The 15,809-nt window shown below is 40.6% G+C and overlaps 1 protein-coding gene across 1 annotated transcript; it reads left to right on the top strand.

The window, feature by feature from the left end:
• The first annotated feature begins 873 nt into the window (after positions 1-873).
• LOC129779812 (uncharacterized) lies at positions 874-6,183 on the top strand. Its single transcript, XM_055787523.1, has 2 exons — positions 874-1,081; positions 1,589-6,183. Exons 1-2 carry the CDS (start codon positions 874-876, stop codon positions 6,181-6,183), a joined length of 4,803 nt encoding a protein of 1,600 aa, XP_055643498.1.
• The last annotated feature ends 9,626 nt before the right edge of the window (positions 6,184-15,809 follow it).

Raw genomic sequence — 15,809 nt, 5'->3', positions numbered from 1 at the left:
TCTCGGTCACAACAAAATTGGTGCCGTGACCAGGATTGTCCGTAGAGGAACGATCACGGAAGCCATCGCAGTCGGAGTTCAATAGAGCTTTGTTCAGTGTTACAAAGAACACAAAGCGAACCATTGGATATCTATATAGATCAAAGGATTTGTATCCGAATTCAAAATACAAGGCCTGGAACCTTCAGGCGGAAGGTTAGTAGGATTCCAATAGTTCACCGGTTTTCCCGGTACGCCTTAGATTTTTGCTTTCTTCTCGGTTGACCGTATATTGGAGGGTTCGTCATCGCCATCTCAGCCGACAAGCGCCATTGTCGATAGCTGCTGGGCATCCATTGCTCCTGAGTCTGCATTGTGCTATTGTGAAGACATTGAGACATTCCTGAAGTTCAAATTCATTTGGTGTTCCCAACCATCAATCGCTGCTGCTGATCAACGCTGCTGCCGCTGCAATCTCGGTGTTCCCAACCGTCCATTGCTGCTACTGTTGAGCAGATTTACGCTGCTGAAGTACTTTGGTGTTCCCAACCATTGCTGCTGCTCCACATCATCATTCACGTTGCTGAATATTGGAGGTGTTCCTAACCATCCATTGTTGTTGCTGGACATTCTACTGCTGCATATTACGAGTGGTGTCCCAGGCTACCTGAGCCACTAGCGTCGCTGGAACAATCGCATTGAGTTTCCCTAGGCTTAGGAATATACTAGGACGAATATTTGATTGCTGAGGATAATTGATAATTTTCAAGGCTCATTTTGCCTTGGAATTGGTGAGTACCATTCCAAGTTGCTAAGCATCGTCTGGTCGGGTCTATCGTGGTCTTTTTTGGTAGGATTGATTCTCATCGTTCATCGTTCATCGATCGTCGGAACATGGCGGAAGGGCTTGAAAAGGAGCGATTGCTGTCACGAAGGAGGACTCTTCTCACGACACTGGGTCGGGCAGAGGCATTTGTGGAAAATTATGATGCGGAACGGGATCAAGCACAGGTGCAAATGCGAATAACACATCTGGACAACATGTATTCGAATTTGGAAAGCATACAACAGGATTTGGAAGACCTAGAGGATGAGGGTGAAGGTATGGCACTGCATGACGAAACCCGGGCACAATTTGAGACGAAGTTTTTTCAAATAAAATCAAAACTTTTAACTATACTACCACTTCCTGATAACGCTCAACTCCCTCAACACTCTCAATCTAACTCTGCTCTCTCTGGTATAAAGCTTCCAACAATCGCTCTTCCCGAATTTGATGGGGACTATAAAGAATGGCTCGCATTCCACGATACATTTCTGGCTCTTATACACTCGAACATCGACGTACCAAATATTCAAAAATTTCATTATTTAAGGGCAGCTCTCAAGGGGGAGGCTGCTCAGTCTATAGAGTCGATTTCTCTTAGCTCAGCGAACTACTCTGTGGCTTGGCAAGCCCTTGTGAATAGATACTCCAATGAATATCTTTTGAAAAAGAGGCACATACAGGCTCTGTTTGACATTCTACCGATGAAAAGAGAAAGCGCATCAACTCTACATTTGTTAGTGGACGAATTTGAACGTCATATAAAGATTTTGAAACAACTAGGTGAGCCAACGGATCAATGGAGCAGCATCCTCGAACATCTTATGTGTACACGTTTAAATAATGACACTCTGAAAGCGTGGGAGGACCATGCATCAACGGTGGAAGATCCGAACTATTTCTGTTTAATTGAGTTTCTCAATCGGCGAACACGGGTCTTAGAGTCGATATCTGTAAATCATCATAATGATCAAGCAGGCTCCGGCAGTTCCATCAATCATTCGAAGAAACCATATCGCCTCCAGCTTTCATGTTCGACGACATCAGGCTCTAACGACAAATGTCCCGCGTGTAATCAACAACATCTTTTAATGAAATGCTTAAAATTCAATCGCTTTTCGCTTGTCGGACGTCAGCAATTGGTCAATTCCAAACGCTTGTGCAGCAATTGTTTGAAGAGAGACCACTTTGTGCGCGAATGTCCATCCACATTCAATTGCAAATTCTGTAACCGCCGTCATCATACGCTTCTTCACCAGGCCAATGCTGATGGAGTTCGGACAACAGCAAACGCCAGTCGAATTCCTGGGCCCACTGCTACACCATCAACGGTTCGTCGATTCGATAATTCGAATGAATATTCACAGCAAGCACTAGTTACCGCGACGGAGATTGCCCCTCTAGTTGAAGTCAGTACACCACTCCATCAACCTACCGAAAACGTTTTCTTGTTGACTGCTGTAGTACAGATCGTCGATGCATATGGTCAGACCCATCTTGCACGGGCCCTTCTAGATAGTGCCTCGCAGCCGAATTTAATCACCGTGCGCATGGCACATATGCTGAGATTGAAGAGAAACAACGTAAATGTTACCATCCAGGGGGCAGGTCAAATGTCTAAACTTGTCCGTGAATCGGTTTTCACACAAATAAAGTCAAGGAAAGAAAACTTATGCTGTGGAGTAAACTTCTTAGTTATGGATAAGGTCACTGCGAACCTCCCATCACAATATATATTTACTACAGGATGGAAAATTCCCAGCGAGCTATTTTTAGCTGACCCCTCGTTCAATGAATCTCAACCCATCGACATGGTGTTAGGTGCAAAACACTTCCACACATTTTTCCCTAACGCAACCCGCGTTCAGTTGGGAGGTCAACTTCCAATGCTAATAGATAGCGTATTCGGATGGATTGTTGCCGGTTCCGCCAGCTCAACTATGTGTACAGATTCAACCCCACATTCCTATAGGGTTGTTGCTGTATCTATGTTATCATTAGAAGAGAGCCTAGAACGTTTTTGGAAAACGGAAGAACTGGCTGTTAGAGACAAATATTCAGTCCAAGAACGACAATGTGAGTCGTTTTACAAATTGACCACCACGAGAAACAATGAAGGGAGATACATCGTTCGTTTGCCACGTGTACCAGACTTCGAAGTTATGCTGGGGGAATCCAATTCTTCCGCTTTAAGGAGATTCGAGCAGCTAGAAAGGAAGCTTGAGCGAGAACCAAAATTGAAAGAGGGCTACCATGAGTTCATGCGAGAATATATCGACCTTGGTCACATGCGACAAATTGAGAATTCCAAAAACGATGATTTTCCGGTGTACTATCTCCCCCATCACCCCGTTATTAAAGATTCGAGTAGTACAACCAAGCTTCGGGTTGTGTTTGATGCATCGGCAAAGACGTCAACTGGGTTTTCCCTAAACGATGCCCTCCGCGTGGGTCCTGTTGTACAGGACGAATTGCTCACACTCATCCTTCGCTTTCGCACATATCAAGTCGCTTTGGTTAGCGATATTGCGAAGATGTATCGCCAAATACTAGTTCATCGAGACGATATATCATTGCAACGCATTTTATGGCGATTTTCACCTCATTCTCCGATACAGATTTTCGAGCTTTTAACCGTCACTTATGGTCTCGCACCGTCATCATTCCTGGCAACGCGAACACTTCAGCAGCTAGCATTGGATAGCGTGAATCATTTTCCTATCGCCGCTACTGCTTTGCAGAACAATTTTTATATGGACGACTTCATAGGAGGAACTCAGTCCATCGAAGACGCAATCCATTTACGAAAACAACTAACCAAATTACTCGCTAAGGGGGGTTTCGAGCTACGAAAGTGGACCTCCAACAAACTAGCCGTTCTATCCGGTTTAAGAGGTGACCAAATTGGCACACAATCTGTTCTCACATTTAGTCCCAACGAAACTATAAAAACTCTCGGTGTCTGTTGGGAACCAGAACCAGATTCTCTACGTTTCGATTCGGAAATAATTAGCAACGATGAACAGGCAACGAAACGTACGATTTTGTCAACCATTGCGAAACTTTTTGATCCCTTGGGATGGATCGCCCCGGTCGTAATAAAAGCGAAAATTATTATGCAAGAATTATGGTTGCTGTCTTGCGATTGGGATGATCCAGTGCCTGAAACTTTAGATCGCAAATGGAAAACGTATTGTAGAGAGTTACCGAACATTTCTGCATACCGTGTGGATCGCTATGCATTTTTGCCCAACGCCACTGTGATGTTGCATACATTTGCTGACGCCTCAGAAGCCGCCTACGGAGCGTGCACATATGCCCGAAGTGAAGACTCTGAAGGAAATATAAAGGTACAATTGCTTGCCTCAAAATCCAGAGTTGCACCGCTGAAACGATTGTCAGTAGCCCGTCTGGAATTATGTGCTGCTGTATTAGCTGCTCATCTACATGTCCGTATAAAAGAAGCCATTAATGTGAATATTGGTGCCTCTTTCTTCTGGTCGGATTCGGCTGTCACTCTTCAATGGCTGCGGTCGTCGCCGAACACATGGAAGACTTTTGTGGCGAACAGAGTATCCGAGATACAGTACCACACACACGGCTGCCGCTGGAACCATATTTCGGGTCGAGAAAATCCAGCTGACCTAGTATCTCGTGGTATGTCAGTGACAGAATTCCTTCACAGCGAGCTTTCGAAACATGGTCCTCCCTGGCTAATACGCCCTGAAACAGACTGGCCCATCTCTACTCCATCAGGTGTCTCAGAGGAAAATTTGGAGTTAAAAGTCATCGTAGCATCAGTTCAAACGACTTCCACCATCCACCCTTGGTTTCTTCGTTGGTCTTCCTATACAAGATTGGTCCATGTCGTCGGATACTGTATGCGCTTCATTGCTAACGTGCGCATGAAAATTAGAACAGAGCCTCAGCCAGCTGAAACTCCCCCTTGTAGAAGTCTGTCTATCGAGCAATTGAACAAAGCCAAATTATTTCTGATACGCTTGGTACAGAAGGAAGTGTTTAACAATGAAATCAACGAATTAGAAAAGGGAAAGATATTGTCCAGAAAATCACCAATTCGTCAAATGAGCCCATTCCTAGATACAGAGAGAGTCTTGAGAGTAGGCGGTCGTCTAAATCTGTCACAGTTGCCCTATCAATCTAAACACCCCGCTTTACTACCTGGATTCCATCCTTTCACCCGACTTCTAATCGAATACTACCATAGAAAACACCTTCATGGCGGCGGGCGTCTCCTGCTGACCGCAATTCGCGAGGAATTTTGGCCACTGAATGGCCGTAGAATGGTACGAAGCGTGGTGCGCAGTTGTTTCAGGTGCGCACGATACATTCCAGTCCCTACACAACAACAAATTGGTCAGTTGCCAGCCCACCGAATTATTTCAAATCGCCCGTTTAATGTCACAGGGATCGATTATGCTGGCCCAATCTATCTCAAACCGATACATAAACGTGCCGCTCCCACAAAAGCTTATTTCAGCGTATTTGTGTGCTTTACGACGAAAGCTGTACACCCAGAGCTGGTTAGTGACCTGTCCACCCCCGCTTTCCTTAATGCACTTCGTCGCTTTATTGCTCGGAGAGGCCGGCCCTCTCACATTTATTCCGATAATGGAAAAAACTTCGTGGGTGCTAGGAATGAAATAAAAGAACTTTTCCACATCCTACAAGATCAGATCAAGCAACAACAAATCTATTCTTGGAGCACTGAGGAAGGCAAATCATGGCACTTTTCACCACCAATGGCCCCTCACTTCGGTGGCTTGTGGGAGGCAGCGGTAAAAGTGGCCAAGAAGCATTTGTTCCGTCAGCTAGGCGCATCTCGTCTTTCCTTCGAGGATATGAGCACGATATTGACGCAGATCGAGTCCCAAATGAACTCGCGACCATTAGTGCCACTTTCAGAAGACCCCAACGATCTGTCCGCACTAACTACCGCCCATTTCCTCATCGGTACTACGATGAATGCTCTGCCCGACCCAGATCTACATCACATTCCTACCAATCGTCTTGACCACTATCAACAGCTTCAAATGTACACACAAAAATTCTGGGATCATTGGAAACGCGAGTATATTCAGGAGCTCCAGAAAGATACGAAGCGGTGTAACCTGAATAACGAGATCCAGCCAGGTCGGATGGTCGTAATCGTCGACGAGTTCCAAGCACCGATTCCCGGAAAAGACAACATAACTCGGGTTGTCTCTCTACGCACATCGAAAGGTATCATAACTCGTCCCATCACAAAAATAGCTCTCTTGCCGTTGATTGACGCTACAAATTCGAATGAGGACTCATCCATGGTGAACAATCAGCAAACTGTCCAACCTCCAGCGCACGATCATCATAGGGAATGAAAATTGAAGATAAATTAAATTATAAGAATTGTAGTTAGTTAGTTAGCACTCTGTTTATTGTTATTCTGTAGCTATGTAATGTTTGAAGTTACTTCAAGGCGGCGGGTATGATTGATCACAACAAAAATATGCCATCAGGGACAAGCGTAACGCTTATTGTTCAGAGCTTTTTGAACACACTCTTGACCCAGCCAGTCACGTTCTCAAACTCACGGAACACAGTCCAGTTTAATAGTTCGTGGTATCATAATATATAGTGCAGAGCACAAAAATTTGAACTAGTTAGTTCTATTGCGGAAATTAATTTCGCTGGAAAACCAGGAATCCGAAACGGAAAACATCTCGGTCACAACACAAATGAAACACAAATTTCTACATAACTCGAGAACTAATCAAGCAAACGATCGATTAAAATTAGACGAGACATGTATAACGCAAATAAATACATGTAAAAATTTTCACTCCTCATAGTTTTTTTTTATTATAGATATTTAGTTTTATTAATGCAAATAAAGCATAACATGTCCTTCGTTTACAGCAATATATGATGAAGTCCAAAAAAAGTTTTCTCGACCATCCGTGGTCCAGAATATGTTTATTCACCTATTCCTAATTATTGAAATTAATTTTCTTCAAAAAAAAAACATGCTATTATTTTACGCACAACTCAGAAACAAGATGTACAGCAGCTAGTACGAACAATCATTTTTTAATCGCACAAAAATTTTATGAATTTATTCATTCACTTCATTTCATGTATAAATAGTGCATACAAATCAACCCAATTAAAACGAAAATATCTGACAAAAGTGTGAAAACCCCGCACGACAATATACTTTTTCACCATGTCAATCCGCACAATCATTCTGTAGCAATGAAGCTTATGTAACTATACAATGTGAAGCATACATTTCATGACCATGGCCACTAGCTGTTTCCGCTCCATTCAAAAGCGCTGCGCCGGGAAGACATGATTCCCAATTAACATTCTGTCCGCAGGAAGACTTTCACACTTTGCCATCATTAAAACATCTGGACAATGAGTTTGCGATAACGAGTGTTAAACTTTCCGTCCCACCCTCCATTCCAGTGGCGCTCACACACGAAGTGTGTTTGTGTATAAACCCGCCAAGTTCGCAATAAAAATGATAATATTATTTCTCGAGAAAAGCTTGAAAATTGTTTTATGCGCAGTGCTCGTCTCGCTCCGGCACTGAACGACTTTGATGAACCCTAAGCATGGGACTGGGACCATCCGGAAGAGGGAGAGACAGAGAATGAGTGGCTTAAAAGCATCGCGCCTTTTGCGCACAGCACTGAAAAAGTGCGAAGCAGAACAAGTTGGACACGAGAAAAGCGGTCGAACAGATTCGGGAACAATTCAAACGATGGGTCAAAAGATGAAATCCAAATCTTGTTTTACTCGTTCGCACGATTTCTGAGTTCACCAAGATGTCGCACCGTCATCGGCATTATCATCCTCCCCAGTGCTACAGAACACTCCGAAGTTGCGACTTTGTTTGATCTCAGAGTTCTCTCTTGCTCTGTTCTGCCTCTCGACTCTGCCACTCGTTGATACTTTCTTATGGCTAAATCTGTACGTGCTTTTTCGATTTTTCACATCAAATGTGCGCCTCGGGAGATGTAAAATAGATTCAAAGGCAAAAGTTAGCAACCGACTTGTCACATTTATGTTCGATTACATCACATTCCACCGACCCAGTTGCTGATAGTGCGAAACTTTGCACATTGTCTTGCGGTACTGCTCTCAAAGGACGAACTGTTTGAGCATATACCCGCACACATTATTCGGGGTTGGGGAAGGAAGAAATGAAGTCTGGAAGTTTTATGGAGACGACTGGAAGGTATCGCAGAATATACCCAAATAGTGTGCTCGTAAAACACCTAAGTACCCATATGGAATATACCGCACCGGTGGGAAGAAAACGTGTTTCACACTGAGTAGATTTCGATGTTTCTCCGTTGTTCAGAGCAGCCACACATGCAAACTCATATACACACACATACACATGTGCAGGAGATATTGCGAAAAGACGAACAAAGTTTTTCATTGTCATAACGATCATAATTGCGTACATATATTTCAATAAATCTTGCCATACTCGTCACCTGTCGCGGGATTTTCAGCACCTTCGGTGTCTAACTTCCTATGAACTTCCTCTTAGAAGGTGGTAATTTGGGAACGGAACTGCAGCATACATTAAACAGGCAATGCATTCCTGTTCGGATGAAGGAAGCGTGAGCTTTTATCCGGTGTCAAGAGAAATGATGATATTTTTGAATTTTGTCGCTTGCGGCAACTCATTAACCGATAAGGGGGTTGAACCTTTTTTTTTTTTTTTTTATCTGGATTATAGTGACTTTCAACTCATTTGGCTGGTTCGTCACTTTTACTTCCATTTTTGGAAGAATGTCGGGAGTGAGTATTGAACTCGTGACCTTTAGCGTGAGAGGCATGGATGTTACCACTACGCCAGATCGCCTCCCGGGGTTGAACCTTGTAGATATTATCTTACATAATTTGAGCAATATATTCCATCAAATGAATTTCGTTGACAATCATTCTTTAAAACCCATACATCCCTACAAATAAAATGATTGATGTGTCGATGAAGGAATAAAATCAATTCAATCAACATTGTTCTTATGATGGCATGGTTACAACATGCCATGATAAGTAATTTATAGTTATTATTCCGTTATTGTGAATTTTTGGGAGATTCCTTAGATATTCTCGCTATGGTTTTAAAAATCCTCGACCAAGGTCCTCTCTCGGGATTCAGATGACTTGACTGACTGATAGATACTTGATGCCAGTAGGCCAAATTCTCATTTTGTTCTAAACGAAATTAAAAAACCGACGAAAGTTGATGAAAACAAGCAATTTTCACAATTTGGAAACCGTCAATAATTTTGATTATGAAGAAACAAATTTGTAGATTTTTTTATTTTCCCTCAAAACCTAACTCGCCTAATTGAAATATTTTCTTTAGCCCAACTAATACGAATGTTTCGTCTCTACTACTTTGATTTCGGTGTAATATGTAACTTAGAAATTGATTCGTTTATATATCTTCAAGTTTCAGGGGTCTTACTCTGGTTCTTTGATCCCGCTTCCTAGTCTAGGCGAGCTATAGTGACAGATAGATCCCTTTTTTTAAATTTCGTATGACATTTCGACTTTATCAGCACTTTGGATGTTTCTTTGTCAGAAAGTCAGAAAAACAAAATGGGAATCATACCGTACTTTTTTCGAATTCCGAGGTCCCGTCTTGCCTCTCGTTGCCCTAAAAAGGTGAAAACAAATTGGAAAAAAAATCACTGATATGGAGGCGCATGGTTAGTTACCACAAAATATGCATCCATTTTCGTTATTCCATCGATGCAAAAAATCACGAAAGAAGTTTGATACAAACTTCTTACATCCTCATCGACAGATTTTACATTTCCCGCAATGTAATGTTTATGTTTATCGTCCAAATTTCCTAGAGTAAGTATCGTTTCTGGAGAACATATTCTTTTTGGAAAATTTTCCAATTGAATAACAAATTAGGAAAATGTAAATTATGAGATTAGTTAAAAATGCATAAGATTGCGATTTTATGAGTTCAGCGTTAAACAGCGTTGGTCAGAAAACAGAAACTAAAAACTATTGGTGATAATTCAACCCGCTCTCCGCAGAACTTCAATTTTATTCTTATACTAATTTGCTCTGCTTTTAGGCTAAAAATGAATCATTACTTCAATAGACGCATTTCAGCCCATCTCGTCTTAGGAGTTGGCAGCACCATCTCAGATAGCAGTGAAACGTTGTGGGTGTAAGTAAATACATGGGTCATTTAAGCAACTTTGCATACTTGAAATAATAATTAGACTACTTTTTGGAAAAAACCAAAATAATTTTTTCAATTTTTCACGAACATTTATGACTTAAAAACTATGATACCTACAAAATTCTTGTCAAAGGATGAAATGTAGGAAATTGTTTGAAATTTTATAAAAAAATACAAAAAAATTTTGTGGAAAAAAAAATCGCTGACAAAAAAGTTATTTAAAAATTAAAATTCATTTTTCTCAAAAACGTATGTTGTCAAAATTCCCAAAAATATAGAAATGAAACACAAATTTCTCCATAACTCGAGAACTAATCAAGCACAATTTGGGATGTGAGGGTTTTTGGGTATGAGAAATGTTTCTGGAATGGAGAGGGGGTCCCATAAAAATATTACACATATTTCAACCAAAAATATTCCAACCAAACATGACAATTGAAAATTTTCGGAAAACTATGAAGGAAAAAGGGAAAATTCGGAAAATTAAATTCCCATAAGTTCTACGCACGATGAAACGCACTTCTATATCTTCTTCGATCTATACCAATAAAAAAGTATCGCCGAATATGTTGATAAGAGCAGAACTTATTCCATCATCTTTTCTGTATAAAACATTTATTACCAGAAAAACATGTTATTTGCAAGTAGTTGATGAATCTTGAATGAGAATTGTGTCTGAAAATAATCTGATATTATAATGATGAGTTTTGTTAGAAATACTAGCAATTTTATAGTAAAAGGGAAATTCAATGGGGTCGATTAGAAGATCAATTAATGAACAGTTCTACGATTAGACCCATGAACTTGCTCATAGTAAGACAGCGTGAATGTTTGAAAGTATTGATAACAAAAAACAAATTTTGGGCGGCATGAAGATTGCCGGGTGAGCTGGTCTTCAATAAATCTTGCAATCTAGTTTTACAATGGATGCAAGCATAAGATAATTTCCAGATGATGTAATTCTACTTATTTCTGTCTTTAGTGCTGATGGTCAATACTTGGGAAATTTTACATTTTCCACCGTTTCTTGATCAAATGCCAATAAATAATTGATGACTGAGGGCTTCAGCCTGTTAATTTACAGTGAGAAATTCAGCTTATTTAACCAAAGCTCAATCTATCCTCGATACTCGTCATGCTGGTGCTCAGCTTTCTGGCCCTATACCAACGCCCTTCGGCAGCATAAATCTTGCTCATCATAAATATTCATTATTAATCGACAGATCAAACATGCACTCCGCATTGGTCGGCTATTAATAATGAAATTATCATAAATTTATGCCTCTATTTCTGTATCTCTCTCTCTCTCCCCCCAATCAATCGGAGATGGGTTCTGCGAAGACAAATGCGTCCAGAGCGCTCGTTCAACATCAATCAATTATTTACGCTAATTATTTTCTGACACCAGCGGATCCGATCCGAACCACCCGGAAGCTTAGCAAAATTGACTGGGTCACTTGAGTTCTTGTTGCTTAGTTTGATGTGACTTTTACCCACAGCCAAAACCCTGTTTAGGTGTTTCCGGCGCGTTGTCACCCAACTCGGCTCGTGCATATTTCAGACCACACCATTACCGTTCCGGCCCGGAAAGTCGGTAGACCCACAGCAGCAGCCTGCCTGCAATTTAATTAATTTCACTCTCGAGAAATTGACGCATGCATACACACTAACGTTTACTGTTCACGAACATACACACACACACCCACACACACCCACACACCCACACACCCACACACCGAGTCACACAATAGTCCACGTCAATTGGCAGGTGAAACTTCACAGGAATGTCCTTCGTAGGGGACGTGGAATGATCAATGGTGAAGCTCATTTGGTGCGGTTATCATTCTGGTCGTTCATTGTAAAAACAGAACATCCCGGTCAAACCGAGTGTGATTGACATGTTATTTATCACAATTAGTTGAACCCGATGTCTGTCTGGATAGGTTCTATATATGCAATCTCGAACAATGCTCATTCTTATCCATTGTTTGTTGTAAATGAATTATCATCAATTATAATTCAATTTTCTAATCCAGTTACCTCTCAAGCCCTTTCGTATTTTTATTTATTGAAATTGTTTGGCATTTCGTCATTAGAATGACGAATGAATTATTCACATGACCTGTATCTATCAAAATTATCTAAAAATCATACTACATTTTAAAACTGAATTCATAATCTGAGTATAAATGTGGAAATCCAGATTTTCTAAACTGGAACGTGGAATTCGGATTTGAATTTTTGAGTTTGGAGACATGGAGTTTGAAATTTGTCATTCCTCATTGTTGCAGGAATCTGATCCGATCCTGAAAAAAAACATATCTATAATTTAGAGTCCCGATTCTTTATAATAAAATTGCATCTAAAATTCGAAATTCTGAAATAATGAAATATAAAACTTATTACATAATATTTGACTTCTTGATCAGGAAGTTGAATTCAAAATTTGACTCAGATACATGCAATTTCTAAACCTGTAATATAATTGTAATGTTGCACCCATTTCCACACAAGTTTTCTTGCATGGTTTGTTGTCTGTTTCACATTTGAGTGATCTAGTTAATTCTGTCACATTCTTTCAAACTTCTTTTCTTCGCTTTACGATCTTTGAGTGAGACTGATCGACACAGTGAGATTCGGATAGTTGCTAAAGTTTTAAGATCAAACGAATCTGATGACAAACATTTCTCATTCGCATTATATAAACATCTCCGATCAACAAATGTCTTGGTAAGCATATTTCAACAGCAAAGAAATTCAGCAACTCACTGGATTCCCAATTTTTTTATTTGTATTTTTTGTTAGTGTAATTAATTTTCTTATCAAATAACCTGTGAATTCAGTGCGTTATAATATTCGTTAAACTTGATTTGGGACAGTTAGGCGATACACAAATCATAGCCCAAACTCTCGCCATTGCACTTCATAGCTGGCGCGCTCTCTCACTGTTATCCCGGTTGCAATTGAGATTAAATTTGATTGCAATCAAGTATTCCTTCATTATTGCACCGGGGTACCGAAATGTAATTAGGGGTGGAGTGAAATTATTGATTGATTTGTGGGACGATATTAGTTTTGGTGAGCCACCGGGTATAGCAGGATTCGGACGTGGGATGCGAGTCCACCAATTATGCTCTACCACTGTTGGTCGGGCAAATCTGAGAGAGTAACTGTCATGTCCACAGATTAGTTTAACTAAATGCAATGTTATGAACAAATACCATTTTATATTGTATTTTGTTGCTGGCCAAATAATCTGAACTCGTGATAAATTAAAACAGTTAACCCCAAATATTTCCATCCCTTTATCGCCGTCTTATTTTAGAATGTTGATTTTTCCCAATTTAATCGCAGCATGTTAAAATAGACGACATTTAACCAAAAAAAAAAAACTATTAAGAAAAGCACAAGGGAACGGCGTGAGCACAAGTCTCCATGTCTTATTCGAATGGAGCTGTCTTTATCTGTTTACACAAGTCAACTAAGCACCATCATATGCTCTCTTCTTTGGTTGCAGTTTTCGAAAATAAAAATCGCTCACAGTTAGCAGCGGGAGAATATGCTTTTACTACAACACTGAATCTACCAGCTGCCTCGGAAGAAACGAGTATTGTACGATGATGGGATGTTAAATAGTGCGGAGAGATATTGAATCGTTTAATATGATTAAGTTTATCACACTGCGAACATGTATCTCAATTTGTGCTAGGCTCTCCCAATTTCCCACCTTCTGGATATTCCAGATCCGTAGGACTGGGGATCCACAGTGACTAATAATTTCTTTATAAGCTGATCTAACCGTTATCCGAATTGTTATGTTCATAGTCTAAACTCAGATGGATGGATTTTCATTTTGTCCGAGGTGAGCTCCACCGTCCGGTGATGATTCCTCTTTTGATGAAAATAATAGTGGTATAAGGTCAAGTTTATATTGCTTCCCCTGAATAAATTAGTAACATAGCGAAATTACGAGAAATGAAGGTACAAAAATTGCTGAGTTTGCGCAAAGACTATCAATATGATGTTCATTTTTATGATAGCGATAATTGGATTATCATTTTGAAATAATGTTAAGTCTGCAGATTATAGTGTTTAAATTACGAATGATCTACAGCTGTCTTATTGAATGGCACCAACGTTTCAGAAGGAACATTTGCCGTCTTAATTTAGGTATTGACTTGCGTCATTTTTTAATACTTAGTTGAGATTTCTTATTCCAAATAACACACCTTGGATGTATTCTAAGTGGTTGGTTAGGTATATATTTTTCTCATATTTCTATGAACATCAAACTGATATTCTTTGCATAAAATTTCGTGCGTATCTACATCCTTCGTACAGAAGATAGACAAAAATGTTAGACGGTATGACACGCCCCCTCTCGTGTGGAAATGAAATGTTGGTTGTTTCTTAGCAGCATTAAACACATGTTTAGTTCTAGTTTCTCAAAGTCTATTTTCATAATTCCTCTATTTTTCGGAAAGCTTTGATTATTTGATAAAATTACACTACAATTCAAAAAAAAATTACTACTTACAATACAAGTTGGATGCGTTTGACTTACGTAGGCTGCTATTAAAAAAAAAACACGAGTATTTACAGCATTATTGCAACAACAATTTTTGTTACATTTTTGTTTACCTGGCAACATTATCGGCCTTCATCAATGACATTGTGAAGTTGACACCTCAAATTCCTCGGTTTTGTGGCGTGCTCTATATATTTTAATGTTCGCAATCGAGTCAATTGAATAGGCTTCAATTTTTTTTTCTGTGAAGCTCCAGACCTTCAAGGGCCTAATTAACCAAACTGGATCGAAATCTGACAGAGATATGCAAATAGAAAGTATACCTGTTTAATACACTCTATATATTCTATCCTATTCCTATCAATGCTATTATATTATTTATTTTGAGCTCATATGGAACGATGAATATTGTATACTATCCTGTGGGGACGCAAAATCTCTCCTTTTCAAATCAACATATTAAAGGGTGTGTCACATCAAATTGCATCACGGAAAATTTTTGACAGTAAGGTTGTAGTTTTTTTTTAACAGAAATCCATTTTCTCTTGAAGTCCGCCTCCGATTTGACAACTTTTGGGTTCTTCCGGAGGGCCTGCTTCATAATTGCCCAATATTTCTCTATTGGACGAAGCTCCGGCGCGTTGGGCGGGTTCATTTCCTTTGGCACGAAGGTGACCCCGTTGGCTTCGTACCACTCCAACACGTCCTTTGAATAGTGGCACGAAGCGAGATCCGGCCAGAAGATGGTCGGGCCCTCGTGCTGCTTCAATAGTGGTAGTAAGCGCTTCTGTAGACACTCCTTAAGGTAAACCTGCCCGTTTACCGTGCCGGTCATCACGAAGGGGGCGCTCCGCTTTCCGCAAGAGCAGATCGCTTGCCACACCATGTACTTTTTGGCAAACTTGGATAGTTTCTGCTTGCGAATCTTCTCCGGAACGCTGAATTTGTCCTCTGCGAAGAAGAACAACAGGCCCGGCAGCTGACGAAAGTCCGCTTTGACGTAGGTTCGTCGTCCATTACCAGGCAATGCGGCTTCGTCAGCATTTCGGTGTACAGCTTCCGGGCTCGCGTCTTCTCCACCATGTTTTGCCTTCTGTCGCGGTTAGGAGCCTTCTGAACCTTGTATGTACGCAGGCCCTCCCGCTGCTTGGTCCGCTGGACGAATGAACTTGACAAATTCAGCTTATTGGCGACATCCCGGACCGAACTTCTCGGATCACGTCTAAACTGCTTAACTACGCGCT

This window comes from Toxorhynchites rutilus, chromosome 3 (genome assembly GCF_029784135.1).
Source record: "Toxorhynchites rutilus septentrionalis strain SRP chromosome 3, ASM2978413v1, whole genome shotgun sequence".
Taxonomy (NCBI): domain Eukaryota; kingdom Metazoa; phylum Arthropoda; class Insecta; order Diptera; family Culicidae; genus Toxorhynchites; species Toxorhynchites rutilus.
This window is presented reverse-complemented; position numbering and strand designations above follow the sequence as displayed.

What these genes read in the sequence shown, in the direction of transcription:
- LOC129779812 (XM_055787523.1), top strand. Translation starts at nt 874, where the DNA reads ATGGCGGAAGGGCTTGAAAAGGAGCGATTGCTGTCACGAAGGAGGACT. An exon ending in CCTAGAGGATGAGGGTGAAG is followed by an intron (nt 1,082 to 1,588) that starts GTATGGCACTGC and finishes TGAAACAACTAG; the next exon opens with GTGAGCCAACGGATCAATGG.